This window comes from Pocillopora damicornis, chromosome 3, assembly GCF_964200805.1.
Source record: "Pocillopora damicornis chromosome 3, jaPocDami1.2, whole genome shotgun sequence".
NCBI lineage: Eukaryota > Metazoa > Cnidaria > Anthozoa > Scleractinia > Pocilloporidae > Pocillopora > Pocillopora damicornis.
This window is the reverse complement of record NC_142672.1, coordinates 12212936-12233578: the sequence shown is the minus strand read 5'-3', so window position 1 is coordinate 12233578 and position 20643 is coordinate 12212936. Positions and strand designations below refer to the sequence as shown.

At 37.9% G+C, this 20643-nt stretch overlaps 1 protein-coding gene across 10 annotated transcripts; it reads right to left on the bottom strand.

The window, feature by feature from the left end:
* Positions 1–1187: 1187 nt before the first annotated feature.
* On the bottom strand, positions 1188–20395 carry LOC113668870 (sodium- and chloride-dependent transporter XTRP3A). 10 transcript variants are annotated; one of them, XM_089199045.1, is made up of 11 exons: positions 20380–20395; positions 19571–19659; positions 7391–7983; positions 6244–6624; positions 5328–5416; positions 5007–5117; positions 4353–4676; positions 3723–3930; positions 3153–3309; positions 2361–2526; positions 1188–1814 (listed from the first exon to the last, which is right to left on the bottom strand). In XM_089199045.1, exons 3-11 carry the CDS (start codon positions 7977–7979, stop codon positions 1524–1526), a joined length of 2316 nt encoding a protein of 771 aa, XP_089055171.1. In that variant the 5' UTR covers positions 7980–7983; positions 19571–19659; positions 20380–20395; the 3' UTR covers positions 1188–1523. The 10 variants fall into 10 exon arrangements, with proteins under 10 accessions (XP_089055171.1, XP_089055170.1, XP_089055169.1 ...); XM_089199044.1 differs by lacking the exons at positions 19571–19659; positions 20380–20395 and adding exons at positions 15481–15574; positions 18184–18264; XM_089199048.1 differs by lacking the exons at positions 19571–19659; positions 20380–20395 and adding exons at positions 13670–13912; positions 15481–15569 and having other exon boundaries at positions 1196–1814; positions 7391–7979.
* Between the last annotated feature and the right edge of the window lie 248 nt (positions 20396–20643).

The following is a 20643-nucleotide window of genomic DNA, read 5'->3' as shown; positions in this document are numbered from 1 at the left end:
CCATTTGTGTGTCCCCGAGCGATTTTTGAGAATTTTATGCGGTTACTCCTTCTTCTGACACTACTGTCTTTCCCTTTAAAAGCGAAGGGTACACACAAGGATTTTTATTTTATCAATAGAGGCAATCAAGCTTCTGGCCTTTTTGTTGATTAGGGTCCGGAGGAACCTCCGATAGACACACGATAACAGTAAGTTATTATCCAGTTGCACAAAGTAGAGTAAAAATAAGGGGCGAATAGAGTTCAAATATCCTGCGATATTGTAGGATTGGTTATTTTGTACTGTGAGAAAAAAGCCTGTTTTACCGGTCGGCTGCGCGCGCAACGCTTCTCCATCCGCTATGGTTTTCCCACCTTACGAGAAATGAACAGAAACACTTTGGCGGAAAAAAATCTATTACTCTACTGGCTCGTCAAAATACTGCGCAACTCGTAAAAATACTCAGCGATACTACACACAAAAATGCCTAATAAGATATAATTATTGTTGAAGTGTCGCACGAGTACTGTAGTCAGTAGGAAATTCAACCTGGACATTACAATATATGAAACGCTTTCTAACCTAGGGGGTATGTATCATTATCTCTAGCTCTTGTTCTGCAAGGCTCCCTCGGAATCTCCGAGCTGCTCTTATAGTCAGTTGCAGCTTAGCTTGCGGCAGGCTCTCATTGATAGAGAACAACTAATTCTGACGTACATTGACGCCAATACATCGATGGTGGGGTCGTCGTTTTAGCATTTTAAGCTAAGCTTTGCTGACCGAAAAAAGGTGTAGTGAACATCAGGAATGAGAACTTTTAACTTCTGGCTACCGTCCGCGTCTCAAAAATGTTCATGCAGGACGCGCGTCTCTCCGCCCGCAGGAACATTGAGACGAATCGGGGAGAGGTTTGTCAGGGGTCTAACACTAATAACACTAAATGCTAAAGCCTTTGCAGACCTCTCGCTGGCTTGCATTGCTCAAGACATCATACCTTCCCCCGGGTGAAGAAACCCTCGTCCCGAAGTGATGATAATTAGGGCCTGTTCGCAGGCTAGTTGCAGCTTGACGCATCAGCCAGGGTGCATCTCATAGAATTAAACCTCCCTGAAGTGCCTTGGCAAGACACTGAACAAAAGCTGACCTCGTCCCCCCTACCCCCCAGAAACAGTGCTTCCGTCTCATCTCCGTTACAACCACAAAAAAGCTTAGTTTCTAACCATTTTATTTTAAAATCAGCACTTCTGAAACAAAATGTTGCGAGTTTTGAAAGCTGAGTTTTTTTACTGGTCCAGTAGGTTTCACAAGAGCATGTATCTGGTCAGCTGGAGCGATCGAAACAAGCATGCACATATTTATCGCTGACCAGAGTATCGCGTGCTCTTCTTCGCTAAGTATGAGATTTAACTTCTCTTTGAACTCATCCGCTTGTTCTCCCTCTTTGATTCCAAATGTGTTGAGCCATAAACTGCGGTATTTACTTGTAATATCTGCGGTATTTACTTGTAATATCTGCGGTATTTACTTGTAATATCTTCGCAACATCAATCATTCTCGTCAACTGTTCGGTTCACATGTCCGTTAACACAGATATTACTAACAGGAGGGATATCGATACTGTACGACCTTGATCTTCCAATACAACAGGGCGGGGCACAGTTAGCGCTTGCAACTGAACTGTTGTCACTCGGAGACTGCATTATATCCGGCCCTCGTCTACCGCGTGTTAAACGGTCCATCATGGGAGGATAAATTAGGCATACCGATGGAATCAGGACGAAAAACAGATAGATTATATACGCCCATGGAGGATAAGGTAGTGTCTTGACTTTTGCCTGGAAGAGAAATTTATAAAATGATGCATATTCTGCATATGAAAATAAGTTTCAAAATCGGAATACTGTAAAAACCAATAATAAGTTTAAGCTGAACATGACGCAATGTGATATAGAAACAAAACGCGCACATGCATGGGTCATAATTACGGAGATACTAGCCCGCGACATAAGCATTTCTTCATCCGCGGGACGGTTTAAAACCTTGAGCAGCACAAGCCACCGAGAGGTCTGCAAGGGGTCTAGTACTGATAAAAGGCCTCATTATTAGAGCCAGAACCCCCGGCAGACCTCTCCTTAGCTCGTCTCAAATCTTTCCGCAGGTGGTAAAAGGCGCGTCTTGTAGCGTTAATTATGAGGACATGCTCACAGGCTAACCACCGAGACACTACAACAGGCATCAAAAGCTATTCGATGAGCGATTATTTAGTCTGTCAAAGTTTGATGAAGATCTGTACTAGTGGCATTGATTTCCATATCACACGACAGCGAATCACCCCACCGACCGCAATGAAACAGTGTAAAACATAACATTCCTGAAATTACCTCAGTTCGGTCCCACGCAGTATATGTGAACTCTCCATTTCTTATCATTTGGACAATTCCTCCAACTATGACGCTGAAAATTATTAGGGGAGAAATAAACTTCCAACAAAGCTTCCATCTACTCTTCACTTGTTTTCCAGTTCTTGAACTAAGATCTTTTGAAAACCTGCAGGATAAAGTAAGGCATTTTACAGCCCAAGACTTGGTGAAGAGCTCGGATATTTTAGGGCTAACTAGCTTCTACAGCCCAAGATCTGGTGTAACAGCTGTTCGTGTGGTTCGGCCGCGTCCGGGTGCACGAAAGTAGTACCCGAGAAGGACTGTTGTTGCTAATGTTGACTGACGACAGCCTGAGCGCATCATAGTCAAGAAAGGATTTATTTCTCATGTCAAGTGATATGAAAATTGATTGGTCAGTTTGCCGAGGTATATTGGCTGTCAAACTCGTGTAGCGTCATTCAGCTGTGATTTTGCTTATTCCAAGTGATTGGTTAGGATTGAACATATTGACTCGCCCCCGGTCCACTTCGAGGGAAGCGCACGGGCATATATGGGTTTGCCTTACTTTCGTCTCTTTTTATTGCAAACTGCTATACCCTTGAAAGAACTCGTGCTGCTCTCGTAAGTCTCAAATGATTAAGTAAAAACAAAAACCAATCGCAACTCGGTCATTCGCGAATACTTCACTCCTTGTGATATTTATCTGTGTTCCGATTGGCCGTTATGATTACTTAAGTCCTAAATGTCATACACTTATTCAAATAGAGCCGGCTATAACTTAAAAACACTGACCTTTCCATTCCATAGACAAAGGCTACACCTATACACTCTGCAAGACCGATGAGGAGAAGAGGAATGGAACTAGCGTTGCTGATAACTTCCAGCAAGTAAAAACCAGTTGATTGCACGAATAATAGGTTACTGATACACATAGTGAGACAGAATATTCCTACAAAAGATAAAGGCGAAATTAGTTTACGAGCCAGGTAACCTTTCCTGATTCAGCTTATCCCGATATCAGTAGAGTGTAGCGATAACATGTTTGCGCCACTTTCCCCCAGATGGTATGCTAATCCGTCGCAAGTTTAACCCCATTCTGCTGGTTTCACTGACATGAAGCGTCTAAGAGAACTCTCCCTTGGAGAGATTTCCGTTATCCTCTACCCTCTCCTTCCAATGGAGTCTTATTCACAAACCACTCGGCGAACTGGTAAAGGTGGGCGCAAAATCCCTTCACCCCAAGGGGCGAAAACACAAAGGTGGTAGGGAACGAACCTACAGTAGGGCGAAAGCTTAATAAGCCATAATAAATCTAGCAAATAACACGACTCAAATCCAGCAAATGACACGACACAGACTCACCACAAATGACTTCATTTCTCCACGTTCGAGTGAAAAATGTGATCTCCTTGCAAGTTGTAATTACGATCTCAATCATGCCCACCATACTGGAGGAGCTTAGTAAGAACAAAAGAAAGTAGAAGAGAAAAGACCAAAGCGGTGGAGAAAGGGACATCTGAGTAAACACCTCGCTAAGTCCCGCAAACCCGAGGGACATCCCTGGAGGAAGCTGAAATGATCAATAAAACATTATTCAAAAGGTTTTGCACGAAACAAAGGCAAACAGAATCGCTGTTGTATAATTGAAGATAGTGATATGGAACAATGAAGCCCTTCAGCATTGTGTAAATGTTTATAATTGGACCGAATACTTCGTTGCAATGTTCGGGAATCAGATCAAGACATGATTTATTAAAAGCGCATGACAGAGTGTAACTTTGATTCAGGAAGAGCCTAAACCTGATTGTTTGATCACTTTCTTCACTGTCCCTTTGGCAAACGTACATGTGTATTATTATTTTTTCCCTGATCAGTGGGGCCCTGTCACAAAACACTAAGCCTCACTTTCAAACCGGAGCTAAATGACCGCAAATGGCCGTTAGTCTAATGTACATTAGTTTTCCCTTAAAACAGAGAAGTATTCATACTTACTTGATTAAATATCTCTTGATAGCTACATGTCATTGTTTTGGTGATGTTGGACAAGGAGTCGTTATCTCGGAGTGCGGCGAGTCTATCCTCACATTTGAGAAATTTTTTGCGAGCCTTGAAGCCAAAGAACGAGAACATAATAATGCTTGCCCATAAAGAGGTTGCACAGTTTCCCAACGCACACATGATAGCGTCCATTATGAAGCTGTTTTTTGGTTGGTTCCCTGTAGAAAACAAGGTAACGCTGCCGAGTCCAACCCCCAGAGAGAAGAAAATTTGCCCGGCGGCGTCCATCCACACAACTGGGTCTTTGAGTCTTTCCCACTGAGAATATAACAAAAAATCATCTACGTATTACTGTTGTTAAGATTTAAAGAACGACGTTTTACAATTAACAATCAACCAAACCAGCTTAACTGAATTTGGGAGGGTGCATCATATTTACACTACTTAGCTTTTTTTCTGTTTGACTTCATCGCAATCACCTATGGTTTTGTTTTGTTTTCTTTGTTGCAAATTTTTTGTGAAAGAAAGATTAAATTGCACATGGAAGATCAAGGATTGATCCTCTTAAAATCAGTTTCCAAAAGAGTCTTGACAGGACAAGTTCTTCAAATCAAAGCAAACGTTATTCTAAAATTAGAAGTTACCTACCTCCGGGATGAAAAGCCTTGCAAGTCCTTGAGCCCAGCCGTCATGATGTACGCTGACAAAGAAAAATGTAACGAGACTGACAACGATTAAAATGAGAGCCACAAGCAAAACCTGAAAAAGTAAGTCGTTTAAATAAATTAATAAAAAGACAAAAATGATGAATTATCATTGGTTTACGCAAAATATTATAGTTTCTTCCCGCACGCTACTTTAAAGCTGATAACACTGAATTCGAAGAGTCCGAAACAAAGTAATGATCACAGTGACCAAGACCAGGAATACATTACGAATACATCAAAATAATTTTATTGCCTTACTCACCTTTGACGCTGCTCGCAAGCCACGCATGGTTAGTAAGAACGACGCCGTCCAGGAGATCACAACAAACAAGAACAGATACATGTTGATTCCTGTTGATATCATGGTAATAAGATGATCGGCCGATCAAGAGAAAGGAAAATAAGAACCAATGTGAACTCAAAGTGAAATCAAGCGAACTGTCTTAAGCTCAGGGGAACGTGGGTAACCGAGTCGTGGTTTAAGTTTGCTTAAGAGTATGGCGTAAGTTTTTTGGACCAATCATAGCGCAAATTAAAGAAAAACCAATAAAATGTCGGATTACTTTTGTCATTCAGTTGAAAAGAGCTCTATTGATTTGTTGAATCTCATAAAACCAAATTTCACAAGATGTTTGGGTCATCTGTTGCATAATTCAAGGCAACTTTGTTAGCATCATGAAGGGGACACAAATGGTTCATCAGGGCGTTGGTTTTAGGCGGGAAAGAAGTATTTTTAGAGGTCGTTTTGATAGACGAAAGTAATACCTAAGCTGTCTGTTGTTACTTTGATTTTAATCAGAATATGAGATCAAAGTTAGCCTCGAAGCGGATATTGCAGAAGACAGATTTGTCTCAAGAAACTCTCTAAAAATAACCTACTGGAGTTGAAATAATCCAAGGCCTGATATGTCTAACGTCTCCCTCTCTCTCTCCTCATTTTCTCTTGGTTTCGAAATCAATAATCAAATTCAATTTTTATCAGCAATTCCTGCAATAGCAGTTATTCCACTATCCAACTATCCCCCCAAAATCAAAAACACAAACTTAGATTCGTCTTCAAAATAAGAGCCGAACATTAATACCCACTGGCATATGAAATATTTCAAATACATCCACCTCAGATACTTTCAGCAGTATCACCATTTCACACATCTCAATTCAAATGCGTCATTTCTTACCTGTGCTTTTGTTGATATCTTCAGCAACGTCTAATGTTTCTCTATACCAATAATACTCGGCTGGATTAGTTCGTGAACACTCGGGGACCAAAGTTCCATTTATGGTGTCATTTATAGTGGGACAGGTAGTCCATAATAGTGAACTTCTCATGGAATGAATAAAATAATAAAGGCACCAGGCCACAATGTAATTGTAATAAAAGCACGTCACCAGGCTTTCGATGGTCGCGGCCATACCAATTCCTCTGAGACTTGGACTGAGATCCTTCCAGGATTTCATGACAGAGTTCCTCCCCAGTCTCTGTCCAACAGCCATCTCAAGGCAAATGAGGGGAATTCCTTCTAAGATTAACATGATGAAGTACGGGATGAAGAATGCACCTACAAAAGTGAACAAATTATATCACTAAGTAAATAAAAAATGCTTTAGTTATTGTGAAAGTAAAGGTAATAACATCAGCAGCAACAATGATTTTATGAAAATAATCACAATAAAGTGATCAGCACCTGTAGTCAGGTTTTAAGTTGGGTTGCCCATCTGCCTGAGATTACCTAAATTTTCGTTGCCAGAAGGTGACTAGGAGCATTGTTATTCACTCCGAATAGGACAAACGATAAAATTTTAGGCGTAATAATTTTATAGACAGTCCCCAACAGCCTCTTTTTACTGCTAGTCAAGTGAAGGGAAGCATCGTGAAGGTAAACTTTCTTGTTCAAGAGTAAAAGACTCTGATTGGACCAGAACACGAACCCAGACCAGAATCCAGAATCCAGCATGACCACAACCATTTGACCACCTCGCCTCCCATGATAATCCGCGAGAGCTTGATTTATTTGTGTTATTTCAATGATACTGAAGACTGATACGGTAGATAGGCACTGTTTTATCATAAAAATCTTATGATTGCACTGAAACCTCGCCTTTCAAATTCAAGATCCAAAAATATAAATTTGATGTTGGTTTTGAAATCTTATCACTCTCTACTTTGCGATTTATCAAATAAAGGAAGGTAACGTTATATCCGCTGCGACGGTTACTTTTGAGATCAAAGTGTCTCTCTGTGTTCGCAAAAGAATACCTGAATCGTTTTTGATCAGACATTTCGCAATAATGTAACTGAATGAAAAAAAATTACAACATCCTTACCTCCTCCATGTTTGAAGCACAGCTGAGGAAATCTGATAACATTTCCTACTCCCAGAAGATATGTTAGCATCGCTACAAAATAATCCCCTTTGCTTTTCCAAGGTTTATCAGGGCCTTTCTCTTGAAAAGTTCGGCTACGGGTTGATCCACAGCAGGTTACATTCCCTGAGTGGGAGTTGTGTTGCTTGCTAAGCTGCGACGACGAGCCATTTGCCTTGCCTGGAAAACGTTGCTGACTCTTGGCTTTGTCTGGTACTCCATTACGCTTCCAGTGAATATGATTATTAGCGTATTTTCCATTCATTGGAAGACTCATTCTACCACTATGATTTAACATAGATGTGTCACGTGTCGTGTCCGTGCAAGTTTGACAGACAATTTCGTCAGATAATCCGCTGCTAAGAATGCTCGAATGTTGCGGGTTCCGCTTCGCCCAGGATGCTTTGCGGATGTTGTTTGAATGGCTTATACTGTTGGATTCCTTCCGTTTTATTTCGTCTTTTGTTGTAGACAGAGCATCATCACCGCGTAGTCTCATTGGAATTACCTCTACAGTATTTTCTATCCTTTGAATTGCAAAACTACCCATCTTTCTGAGGAATAGACATTCATAAAATCTTTCAGCCAATCAGTAGCGATTTAAACTAAACCATCGAATGAGTCATTTCATTACAGAATCGCGCCCATTGAAAAACGTCGCACGGGAAAATGCAAATAAGCTAGAAAAGAGAAAGAGAGCATGCGTAACTTCACGCAGGCCTGTCAATCCGACTGTCAATCATGTAATCCCCCGTTTACGCAGTGTTCGAAAGTATTGTTTCTTGTGCAGACAACCGAAACGTAGCGCTTTTCATCGAAGAAGAATAGACGTAATTAGTGGCGTTATCTTGATTAGGTTATATTGTTTAAAAATCGGTCAGATGTAAAATTAAATTACCTTTCAAATGCCGGGTTTTCAATTTGTGTTAAGACTCAAATGCGGCAGATTTGCGAGGTTCGACCATCAACTTCGCCAAGAAAGCAAAACATCACAGAAATATTCCTTTTAGTAAAATTTCCGTTTTGCCCCATACTATCGTAAAACAAATCTGTTTTCCCAATGTTAAGTATTGTTTTTGTCACTCTATCCAAGAACTGAACGTATAATGTAGTGTGGGGCTGTGCGGAATTTTACCTTCCTTTTTGGCCCGTTATTGCCGTCAGTTTCAGATAACACGTCGGTAGTCTAATTACTTTTCGAAAAGCTTAAGTATACGTTGTAGATTCCCGCTCCACGTAGGTGCACGCTCACGCTCATAAGCTTACGGATGAACACTTCACGCTCTTTTGATATGCAAACGCGGCCCTCGCTCTTTACCGACGAAAAGAGCATTTCGTCACTTTGAAACAATGCTAATTGCTCCAATTGTATCTCCATTGTCTCTAAACGGACGCAAAGCGAAATTTTACAACTCCCGTTTGGGAATTTGTCAATTCAGATCTAAAACGACCGAAGTTGGCGGTGAGCGTTTGCAACCTCATTCCTAGGTCATTGCGCCCGCAAAGCATCATGGGTACCCCACTTTTCTCGGGCGACGCTTTTCAATGGGCGCGATTCCGTAATGTGAAAATACGCTTTTTTCCGCCACCGAGCATGTTTGGTTATCTTTACTTTAAGCGTTCATCAGCTTCTTGTCATAACTCGCTCTGTTCTGATTATCGTTTGTGATCAGCCGTGCTTCTGAATTTGCGAAATGCAGTGCACATCATGATTTTGTTAGAGAGAAGTCTTATTTTCTTTTCAAGAAGTCAGCAGGAAAACGAAATGAATAGTCACAGTTCTGGTGCTCGTCTGCATGGGATCTTCACAACAGTTCAGAAAAAGCAACAGACATAACTTGAATGACACGTAACACCTGATACATATGAGACGACAAACTTCTTATTTTAAAAGATTTTACGAAAGTTTGATTTTATAACAGAGGTGAACTATAGAATTGTGCAAGGCGCAAAAAACAAGGTTCTGACGCTACTCAGCTGCGCGACTTCTCCGAATGATTAATTTTCTGATATAGACCTGTCCTAATTAAATTCAAATTAGTCTGTTGTTAGTGCGAGACATTTTAAGCGATGTAGAGCCAAATTTTGATGTCTGCAATAGTTTCTTCATGATTATTTTATTACTTTTTTTCACTTCAATCATTGAAACTCTGTTGTGTCTGACTTCACTGTGAAACAATTTGTTTGTTTTGCCAAAATCTTCACTCTGCCATTACATTTCACTCAGCTACAATATACGTATGGCGTTAGGGGCATATGTTTCATTAAAATTTCTGAATAGTAATTATCGCTTTCGTAGAAATGTTTGGATGATAACGTTTCTGGTTACGATACAAGAATAAGGAAATGTCTTTGTCTCTTTTCAACTTCTGCCGTAGAATCTTAAGGCGCAGCTACTTTTTAAAAAAGAGATGAAGAAAACGCATTTCTTTTTAAATGAGTGCAGTTTAGAAGAACGCAATTAAGATCGACAGAAATCGATCAAACTATGGTCGCAAACTTGGAGTGAAATGTCAACATCAGCCAAACAAAGCATAATGCTGAAAGAGCAGTTATTGTGTTTACGAAACAAAACTTCTAATTGCTTCATGTTTAAGCTTTATTACGTCTCAAAAAAACACAGAAAGCTGATTTGCCTTTTCACGTTCTATTGGCGTTTCTAAATTTCAAGATGCCAAATGATTCTCAGTTTCCGAATCAATAATTTCCCGCGCGCGTAATTATGATTCTGTAGTCAAAACATTGTTTTGGATATAATAAGCTACCATCTTCAAAGAAACCCGACATGTAATTGCAATGCAATTCCCAATAAAATGCTTTCAGTTTTAGCTAAAGCTTCAAATTGGGTTTTCATTATAGAGAAGAGTTAAATCGAGATCAGAAAAAAATTAATAAACGACATTGAAAACTATTCAGAAAGAAAGGTCTATCCCTGTCGATTGATGAAGAATCGAAATTATTGTAGTACGACTCCCCTCAGCATATTCATTGAAAAGCATTTTCTTGAAATGGAGTTTCTGAAGCTAAGAGCAACAGTCCATGCCAATAAGTAAATTTTCATATACTTATTCAAGATGTACTAGTTTTTTTCCTATCAACCAAACAATGTAGAAAGTTACCTGTTTTTTTTAGGGATGATCTTTTGAAATTGCAATATGTAGATAAACCCTGAAGCAAGTTGAAGCTGTGCTCACAGTTCGAGACCCAAAGCTAGTCTGGGCATAAGTCGTGTTTGATATATTTAAATTAACACTGTCAAACACGCGATCACGGATCTTCTCACCTCTTCGTTTTTTTTGGTTTTTTCTGCAAGCCATCCTCCTTGGTGGATTTTGATTGGGTGGAAATAATTAAACATTTCTTCGGGTTGACTTTTTGGGTAATAACTCCTCGAATACAATAGAAGACACGAAAATTGTTTAAAATTTAGCTCTGGTAAATGTAATTAATGCTACGAAAAACATGTCAAAAAGAATCGCTGGTGCATTGTTTGCGAAATAATACAGCTTTCACCGTGGACTTTAAGAACACAGCTGCTTAGCGCCCTATGTTTGACCAACCAGATAAAATTCAAAACCGGAAAGTAAACGAAAGGTTACAAAGGCGTTTTTTTGAGTCTTTAGCTCTCTCCAAGTTTAGTTTATCAATAAACACACAAATTTTCCATTTTTTTTTTTTACCCGCTTAAAACAAGAATAAGGCAAATGTGACTTTCAGTTAACCAGTCAACTTTTAGCTGTTTTGAGCAGAGGGCATTTTTAGATATGCGTTTTATTCGTTTAAGAAATGGCGTTTAAAAAATCGAGAATATTTCGGTTTATAGTGGCATGGGTAACCACAAATACCAAAAGACTAGCAACAATTATTTCGGAATATGATCTTCTAAAATCGAAGAGGCTCAAGGTTGCTGAACAGCTGCGAACAGTTTAGCTACTGCGAGAACTAAATGTTTAGTCTAAATCGATGCACACTTTCTTAAATCTTTGCCCTTACTAGTAAATATTACCATAAATTTCGCAAATATGTTATCATCAATAATTTTGCACCAACAAGGAATGATTTGTCAATTTACAGTGAGCACTATAACATTTTTTTTTTCAGCTGATATAAATATGGGAAAACATTCAATCTCACCAGTAACCTGCATGACCTCAGGGTATATAAGTATGGAGATCAGAGGCTTGTTTTTTTTTTTAGATATGATTTAAATAATTTATAAGTGTCGTCTACAAACAGCTTTCAAAAAATTGTTTACTCAAAAATGTGATAGATATTACTGATCATAGCTCACAAGAAAATAATTTACGAGATTCAGAATTGCGGCAGGAATGTTGACTCGAAACCAGCAGCAAAGCCCGTAATCAAATAAAGAAAATATCTCATCAAAACACCGAATATTCAAATGACCGCTCAAAAAACTCGCAAATAATTTCTCGCTTTAAAATACTGTTTGATAATTCAAATAAAAAATTCTCAAAAGTAAACAGAAACTAAGGATTTTCTTTCTTATGGTCTAATCTATCAAACACGCTTTATCGTGGCCTGTCATCAGTGTCGGTTTTGTTATCCGAAATTTTCAATCATCTTGCAGCTTAGTCGGAAGAAGTTGGAAGATCTTTGTAAAATTTCCATTACCCGTTCTAGTCTTGGTGCTAACGTCCTCTCAATGTTCGCAACCACTATTCGAAGATCACTTTTTTTCCTAATTATTACCGATATCAGATTGTTTACTCTTGTGCCTATGTATTTGAACGTTTAGTACAACTCATCAATCAAGACAACAATGCGCATGCCTAATCTGCAAGTAAAATCTTAAACGCCTGCAGATCCTCTACCACATGCGCATTTGTTTCAAATGGCACTCTGCTCATGCGCAAAAAGCCACTGCCGACATTGACAGATTGGAAAACAGTCACTCCCCACAAAGCCATTTTTTTCCGACTTTAATTTTTTTTTGTTTTCTTAATAGGTGTAGAACTTTTGCTAAGTGCTGATTCTAGGCAAGTTTCTCAGTACCACGATTGATTTCCATGCAGACATGATTTGTTTATAGGAAGGCATTAACTATTTACTCCCATCAGTGACCGATACAGAATTTCTCTTTACAATATCAATACAATATCGAGCAGAAAAGTGACGAGAATAAGGAAAAATATCAATCAGGGCTGGGATTAACAGTTGATCAAATACTAAATTCTCTGACCTAACATCGCGAGAATCGTGTGGATGACAGTGAAAAGAATTACTAACGATATCTAGGGAGTAAAACGGTAAACATTCATACATTCAGTACACAGTATAGTTTTTTCCTCTACGACTTTGATTTTCTCCGACGAATGCACTTATCTATGTAGTTACATACAAAGATACGTTTAATTTGAAAATAGCCGAGAGAAAGAGGCAGTCAGCCTGTCCGAATCGTTCGTTAATTTCAGGAAAACCTGGTTTTCAGAGAAGCGTAGATAATTTATCTACGAACAACATCTAGACATTTATCTAAAAACAACAACAACAACAACAACAACCCATGCATTATGGGGAAGAATTCTAAAAAAGAAAACCGGTGCGACACTACGAAAAGCGTTTAACCAAATCAGAATTTCTGCCTCATAATTTTCCCGAAGAATCGACTTCTAACGCCTTGCTAATCAAACGCACGTTTAACAAGAAGAAAGAAAGGAAAACTTTTTTTCCCAATCGACAGTTTTACGTACGTACAAATGTTCCTCAAGAATTTGGATTCGTTGCTGAAACCGATGGTTACTTGTCACTTAAGACATGAAGAACTTTGTTTACTGCATGGTCATCTGTTTAGCATGTTTCATTTTACATTACCAAATGACCCCACCGGTGAAACTACCTTTTTAGGTAAACATCATGAATTAGCACTCCTAGCCATATAAAGTAATTGAATTTTGAAGAAAAAATATGGGCAGAATTGTGTCCCTCAATTCACCAAAAAGATAACGAAGACCATCACACGGATAAATTTGCCTTTATCGACTGAAAAAAAGTGAGTATAATGTGTATCGTTTTCACTGTCAGCGTTTCTTAATGTAAGAATATCACAGAGATGCACTTTGCTTTGAGTTTCCTGTTTTGTCCGCCATTGTATCAGCAGTTTGCTCCTGCCGGTGACTTGGTTCATCGCCGAACAGTTCAAACGTGCTGAATACCTGGATTGAAACTTAACTAGGTTTCATGTCCTCAGCCATTGAGCTAGGCTCTCCAAAGACTTACCCTCCCACGATTCAAGTGAGGCCTTCCCTTGGTCATAAGTCGGCAAGATGTTAGCGGACGGTCTGTTTTGATTTGTGCGAAGCAGGATGTAATATTGATTGGCATTACAGCTGTTTTTGTAAGTTAGGAACTAAATTGCATGTCATCAGCCAGACCATACCACGCGACTTCAACGAGGGTTCTGTATCTCTGCATGATATTCATTGTAAGTACTTATCGGCAACTTCCTATTTTTTTGTATGTCTATTCGCAGATAAAAAAAAAACACGAATCTTAGTCGTTTCCCGCAGAGAAAGGAAGATGGAAAGAAATAAAACCTCCCTATTTTTCTGCGGTAAACACTACACTCCAATCGGGAATTAGTTTAGTATCTTGTAATATCCGCCAGTGTAATAAAACTGGCTGTTGAGTCAATAAATACGTGACATTGCGGTTACAAAGTCTAATTTTGTACTGTCATTATTACATTTCGTGTGTTAGTCTACATAATTACTGATGGTATTGTCCTAAATTTCGGACTTAAAGAAGGTTTTGAAAACCAGCTTTTGGAACAGCATGAAATAAATTAGCTTTTCTATGTAAAATTGAATTAGTTAACAACTGCTTTTTCTGCAAAGTGGCGGAAGAAAGTCAATTCTAGATAAAAAGCATTGTACTTCAACAGCATGAAAACAGAGTAACAATGTGCACGAATCGAAATCAGTGTTGTTAACAAATAATGATGACTTATAGTTATATAATATGATATTTTCTGGAAGAATGATGACATTACGTATTCTCCTTTTCCAAGCAAGAAGAGTTAAGATTTTGATAATCGATCAGGTGTTGAAACGACAGAATCATGTAAAACCTAAATTGTCAGTAACACCGATGTAAAGAGCTGAGAAAGAAACCGTTTTCAGTTACATATAAATAAATGTGATCACCCAGCGTGTAACAAATTTTCCTTCCCACACTTGTTTGCCATAATTGAAAAGTTCACAACAATTTCATAATTATTACATATTTGATGAGGACAAAACAGATGGAAACGTACACTTCACCATAACGTCAAAATTTCGAAAATAAAGATAAAAGAGAACTGGTGAAAGAGTAATTTAAGTAAAAGTCGATTAAGGCTCCCTGCATTAAGTAAACAGATATGTTCTCTCGGTAAACAGGCGACATTTCTTGCACTGACATAAAATGGGACTATTTGTATACGTGTACTAGTATTAACATCCAAGTGTCTTCAGTATTTACCTACTGGACATGACATACTCAGTACAGAAAGAAAGCTTTATAGACAAAAGGAGCAAAGGCACATTTTGTTTTGTTGCGTTACCAGCGTGTCAAGCTTCTTTAAAAGAGCAAGTTTAAAAAGAAAAAAAGAGAATTTTCAACAATATTGTTTATTTTTAATCAAAATATTCTTTATACCTAGGTTTATCTCAAAATATCTGAGTTGTTTGACATATTTCATCTTGGTAGTGACGCGTTAAGGTCGATTTGGCTTAATAACAAAAGACTGTGAACATCCCAAAATTGGAATAACGCGAATCAGTTAAGGTAACATTACACGGCATCAGCGACTATAATTGGTGATAATAAATAATTTTTTCATTGTTAGACGTTGAGATGCTCCGTAAGACACACATATTCTAAGAAAAATTATAGATTCGCTCGCATTGGCTGAAAAGAAGTGAAAGAAATCGAACGCCGGCAAGGCATATCGATCGTATTTAAACTTCAGAGCATCGCGTTTTAGCTTCATTATCGTAGCAGTCATAGATTTTAAGTAACTATATCTACACGAAAGACAGCAAACTTACCGAATTGAAGACGAATTTCACTTGATTTCTTTAAATTTTTTCATCATGCAAACTCTTCCAATTGGGTAATAATTTTAAATTTGTACCGTGGTTCCTGAAATATGAAATATAATAGTTTGTTGCATGTACCTGCTTGGTTGAGGTACGCCGTCCTCTCCATTGAAAATAAATTGTAATTAATGGGCCGGGTTCCAAACACTCACATCCTAACCACTGACAAATGAATAAACTTAATTGTTACTAAACGTCAATTAGGGTATAGTTTTGGATCATAGCCAGGGATTCTAGCGAACGTTTATTTAGGAGCTAGAATGGAAGTATTTCAAGTTCATATTACTCTTTCCGAATAAAAATCACATGATGAAAGTGAGAATTTGTCTGAAAGAGTTTCCTGTACAGGGGAAAAGATATTTAAAAAGGTTTTTTTGTATATTTACAATTCCTCGTTTAGGGCTGAAATGGCTACAGACTCCCGCAGTGGTCTTGTACTAGCAATTTAAGACAATATCTGACAATTTCGTCGCACAAAAGAGATTGTTTTGATTATCTATCTACTGAGCTCTGTCCTTGTTAATACAAAAAACACACCTACTCGTTGTAAAGCAATTTCGAACCAAAACGCCGTACTAATTATGTTTACAAAACAGTGCAATCCGCCCGTCATAACTAAATGATAACCTGTCACTTGATAATCAAATTTTGACAATGAAAATATTTAAATACATCTTTAAAGAAAGGCAGTTCTCCCAATGTTAATTTTATTGTCACAATTATGTAAGAAAAAATTTTAAGCCCAGTCATACACAAGGACATACTATTCGGTAGCTCTGCAGGAATAAGCCACCAAGTTCCTGTTGACCGTCACAATTTTACAATTGGCTGGACTTCAACTGGAAGATATCCATGATTTTTAAGGGAAAATACCACGTGAAGAACCCCCCTGAAGTAGTCAGGGAAAATAAATAAATCTTTAGGCCACTAATTTCATCTCGTGTAAAGGTTTTTAATTGGAATTGGACTGTTGCCGAAGGTTTCTTTTGTTGATTGTATGCTGGAAAAATTTTGAAATGACGACAAGGCTTAGTTCATATGTAAAACACTGAATGGAAACTGTCAAGGCCCTCCCCAACAATGCTTTTTAATCTACATGAAAATCAGCTCATTCAAATCCTAAGAAAACAGAAAATAGGGCATTCACTTGTCAATATATCAGCTAGTCACTGTAGAAACCGTCATCAAATCTATTTTTTTTTTCATTTTTAAAGATGAACTATTTGCAATGAGGATTTATACCGGTTGGGTGGCTCATGTACGGTTATTACACAACAATAGTGGTAAGCTGCGCATGTAATCGACGCAAGTTATTCGGCTTTAATACAGAAAAATTAAAATATGCATAACAGTTAAAACCCCTTTACTTTTTCACTACCGACCCCACCAGGACAATAATTTTAACCCTCTCGGGCCCTCTCGTAAGAAGTAACTCGTGTCAATGTTTTATTAAGTACAACTTATGTCTCATTAGCAACGAGCAAAGTAAATCTAGCGGGTAAGTCCAGTAATTTGGAAGAGTTTCCACACCACTGGGACAATTTTTGTAATCCCCTCGGGCTCTCTCGGAGGAGTGAAATTTCTTGTTTGTAGGAAACTTTTAAAAAGTGTTAATTCAGATGGCTGCTTAAGTTTGGAAAACATTTGGACCGCTAAAGCATACATCATCCTCGCAATGTTTTCATCATCATGACAAAGACGGTTGTTTAGTGAACAAATAGCGTGAAAAGCGTATGAAAATTCGAAGTGATAGTTTTGGTCACGGCAACTTTCGTGAGCCCTGAGTTAGATTATTTCATATCAGTGGTAGTCATGAATTTTATTGAACCATTCGACGTGTTTATTCTAAAGACAAATATGTAGTTAAAACGGCTTTGCATTTCAAACTTTATGTTCACTGAATTCAATAATATATACATAAGGAATTTTCTCTCTAACAGAAGTTACAACTAACAGAGCAATTCCGTGTTCCTTTTGGTTAAACAACGCTTCTGCAAACTTGCAAATTGGTAGCTGTTACCATATGCACATCTGATGGAAAGTGATCATAACGTTTTCATTGGAATTTTGTTGATTGTTGCAATTGGTTGACTATGGTTTTCTCTCACGAAAGAAAACATTAGTGTTTGTCGCGATGAAAATAAAGGAGCATTGTTCACTGAAACTTCTGCCAAATTTATGATTTATAACTGCTCTCTCAACTGTTAATCTACTCAGGAAAATGTCACTTTTTATACTGCCACCTGTTAACATGTTTTAAAGTGATATTTCACAATTGCGTACTGCGCGTGCATGTATTATATTTTTTAAATGTTCAGAGACCTGCAGAATTTGGAAGCAAAAAAGAAAAAAATCCCACGAGCGTTCAATACATCTTCCAATCTAAAACACGAGAATAGATGCAATCTCAATATATATATTTTTTGTAATACTGACCTCTTAACCGTATACAAAATAAATATGATTTCAGAAGCACAGCAGTTGTTTTTAAACGCGAAGAACAGAATATTGTTGCTATGCTCGTTTCTATCTTTTCTAGAGAAAAGGTTATCTTTTCATGATTTTTATCGCTGCCAATCAACATATCGTTAATCAACTAAACATTTGTCATGAAGGTACGAAAACTGAAACGGATGAAAAAAAGTGGCCTACCTCGCTAAACACTCTTGTAGATGATTTATGCTCTCAACTCACAGTTCGTGTATCTGAACAACATGACGCGTAGGGCAGCAAGATCATTATTACAGCGCGATTTAATTATTTAAAAGTTGATATCGTCAACAGCCTGAGAATTATTGCAGTGCGATTTAATTATTTAAAAGTTGATATCGTTAGCAGAATTGGAATTAGCCGAGTGGTCACGCATTAGCAAGTTTACATAAGATACAATTCTAGCAAGTTGGCGAAATGGATCCCTATGTGTTAAGTCTGAAATCAACCTTGAGGAAATGAATTTCTTTTACAAATTCTATTTATTAACAATTTCCCGACCGTGTTAATTACGAAATTACTCTTCTTGTGCTTTTACAGTAAAAAAAAGGCTCTTCCCCTTCATTTTAATTACTGAACAGTTTTTCAAGAACTAATATTCGTTACGTGCTTTTTTCGAGGAAAAACTCTAATTGCATAAAATTGTTAACAGTTTTTCAAGAACTAATATTCGTTACGTGCTTTTTTCGAGGAAAAACTCTAATTGCATAAAATTGTTAACGAATTAATTTTAATTGCGGTAGGCGTCCGCTCCGTTCGATAAACACAGCAAACATATCACAACAACGGCCACTTATTTACGTTGAAATTGATGGAGAAATAACTGTCACTGTACTTTCACAATTACATATTATTTATAATATGTGCTCATGAACACACAAATCGTACAGAATTTACTCGTTATCCTTCCACTAAATTATGTTTGGAATCAAACAAGCGAAAAGCTGAGCACAGCTCCCAAGGATAAATTAAAAGCTTCTTGAAAAACACAATTTGCGGCTTTGTGGCTGATATGCGCCCTTAAGGCAAAAAGAATCTTAATTATAATGGAGCCATTGAAAACCTGCCCCAAATTAGTGCCCTGAGAATCCGTTACACATTTCAACAGTTTTGAGAGAGTTTGTCAAACATGCAAATCTGTATTCAATACTCATGCTGTAAAAAGTCTTGAAAGCATCATAATCTTGTCAGAGCTCGTAGGAGAGCAAGTATGCTTTTTGGAACACAATCAAAACCTGATCAATTTTAAATTTCTTTAGTAACTTCCGAAGCGCAAATAATGATACTCCTAACGTTTCGTATCTAGAGCAAAACTAGTTTTTTTTTTAGAGTATGGCCACTAGTTTCTAAACGTGGTCCAGGACTAAGGAATGAATGTGGGTAGATGCTAGAGTTGCGATCAAAAAATTGCCAAAAAGTCTAATCAGCAGTACAACCATTCTATCCTCCATAACACTGAAAACATTTTCAGCTGCTCCTATGGACAGCTTTTTTTTCCCCAGATCATTTCAAATAACTATCGAGTTATACAGTAACAACGTTGCCTTACTTGTTTTCGCCGCAGCCACCGCCAGCGTTCAGTTGACGTGTTTTTCAAAGATGCATCCCGATGCCTTTCCTCGATTGTTTGAGAGCTACCTGCCGGCGAGGCAAACATTTACTTTCTCAGTTTAATAGAATTAGTGTTGAGCGTTAACCATAAGTAGAACTAAACGATTAAACAAGGGAATTGACACAAACTCGACGAGAAAGTTCCATATTCCTGACAGTTGACCCTTGGATACAACTTCTTGTTTTTATGGAGACGGACCGCCCCCAGAAAAATTTCGCTTTGTTAAATAAATTGTTCAATTTGTAAGTTTTGGATTTTAACCTTTGAAATCAATAAATTCTCAATGATCGTTTTTAAATTTGCGTTTTTAATTTAGGGTTCGTCCACAAAAAGTTGGCATAAACCAAGTGTAGCGGACATTTTGAACGGATTTGACAAAGCTTGTGAGTTTTTCCACGCAGACGAACAACATTTGAAACAATAGAATTACCTGAATTATACAACAAACGAGCAACGAAATTTTATCGAGCCAAATTTGCATAATTGAATCGTCAAAACAATTGGACTTTCAGCAGATCTAACCATAGATAAAAATAATCACATAGACTTTTAAGAGGCAACCATTGACAAGCTAAAAAGCCCTCAATTAAACCAATTTGGTTCTAAGGCAGATATATGGGATAAAAATGACATTGAAAAATATTCCATTTCGAGTTGAGAGTCACAATAAAACAGCACTTAGTTCCCTGTCAGAATGTTTGTTCGTTGTCTGAATTGTTTTATTTCTGAAGAGTTTTTTTTGTTACCTCATAGAATTCGAATGATATGAAGTACTCGGTACCATACAATCTAGGTCCATGGTGCAAACGAAGTATTCACCAGAGCCTTGTTGCGATCAAGTTTATTCCGTAGAAAGAAAAAAAATGACTTCTGTTACCGCGGTCACTTACGCTTAACTAACCAATCCTGTTACGGGGAACGAGCGATGAATTCCGTTTATCTTCTTTGTGATCTTAACTTGCTCTGGTCCTCAACTCTGAGTGATCACCACAATTGAATTAAGTGGGAAT

Bases quoted from the DNA above. Each gene is read 5' to 3' on its own strand.
- LOC113668870 (XM_089199048.1), bottom strand. From the start codon at position 13,774: ATGCCAATCAATATTACATCCTGCTTCGCACAAATCAAAACAGACCGT. The intron at 5,417-6,243 runs GTAAGAAATGAC...TGATATCAACAG, and splicing joins AGATATCAACAAAAGCACAG to GAATCAACATGTATCTGTTC. The intron at 5,118-5,327 runs GTGAGTAAGGCA...TTACTTTTTCAG, and splicing joins GCTTGCGAGCAGCGTCAAAG to GTTTTGCTTGTGGCTCTCAT.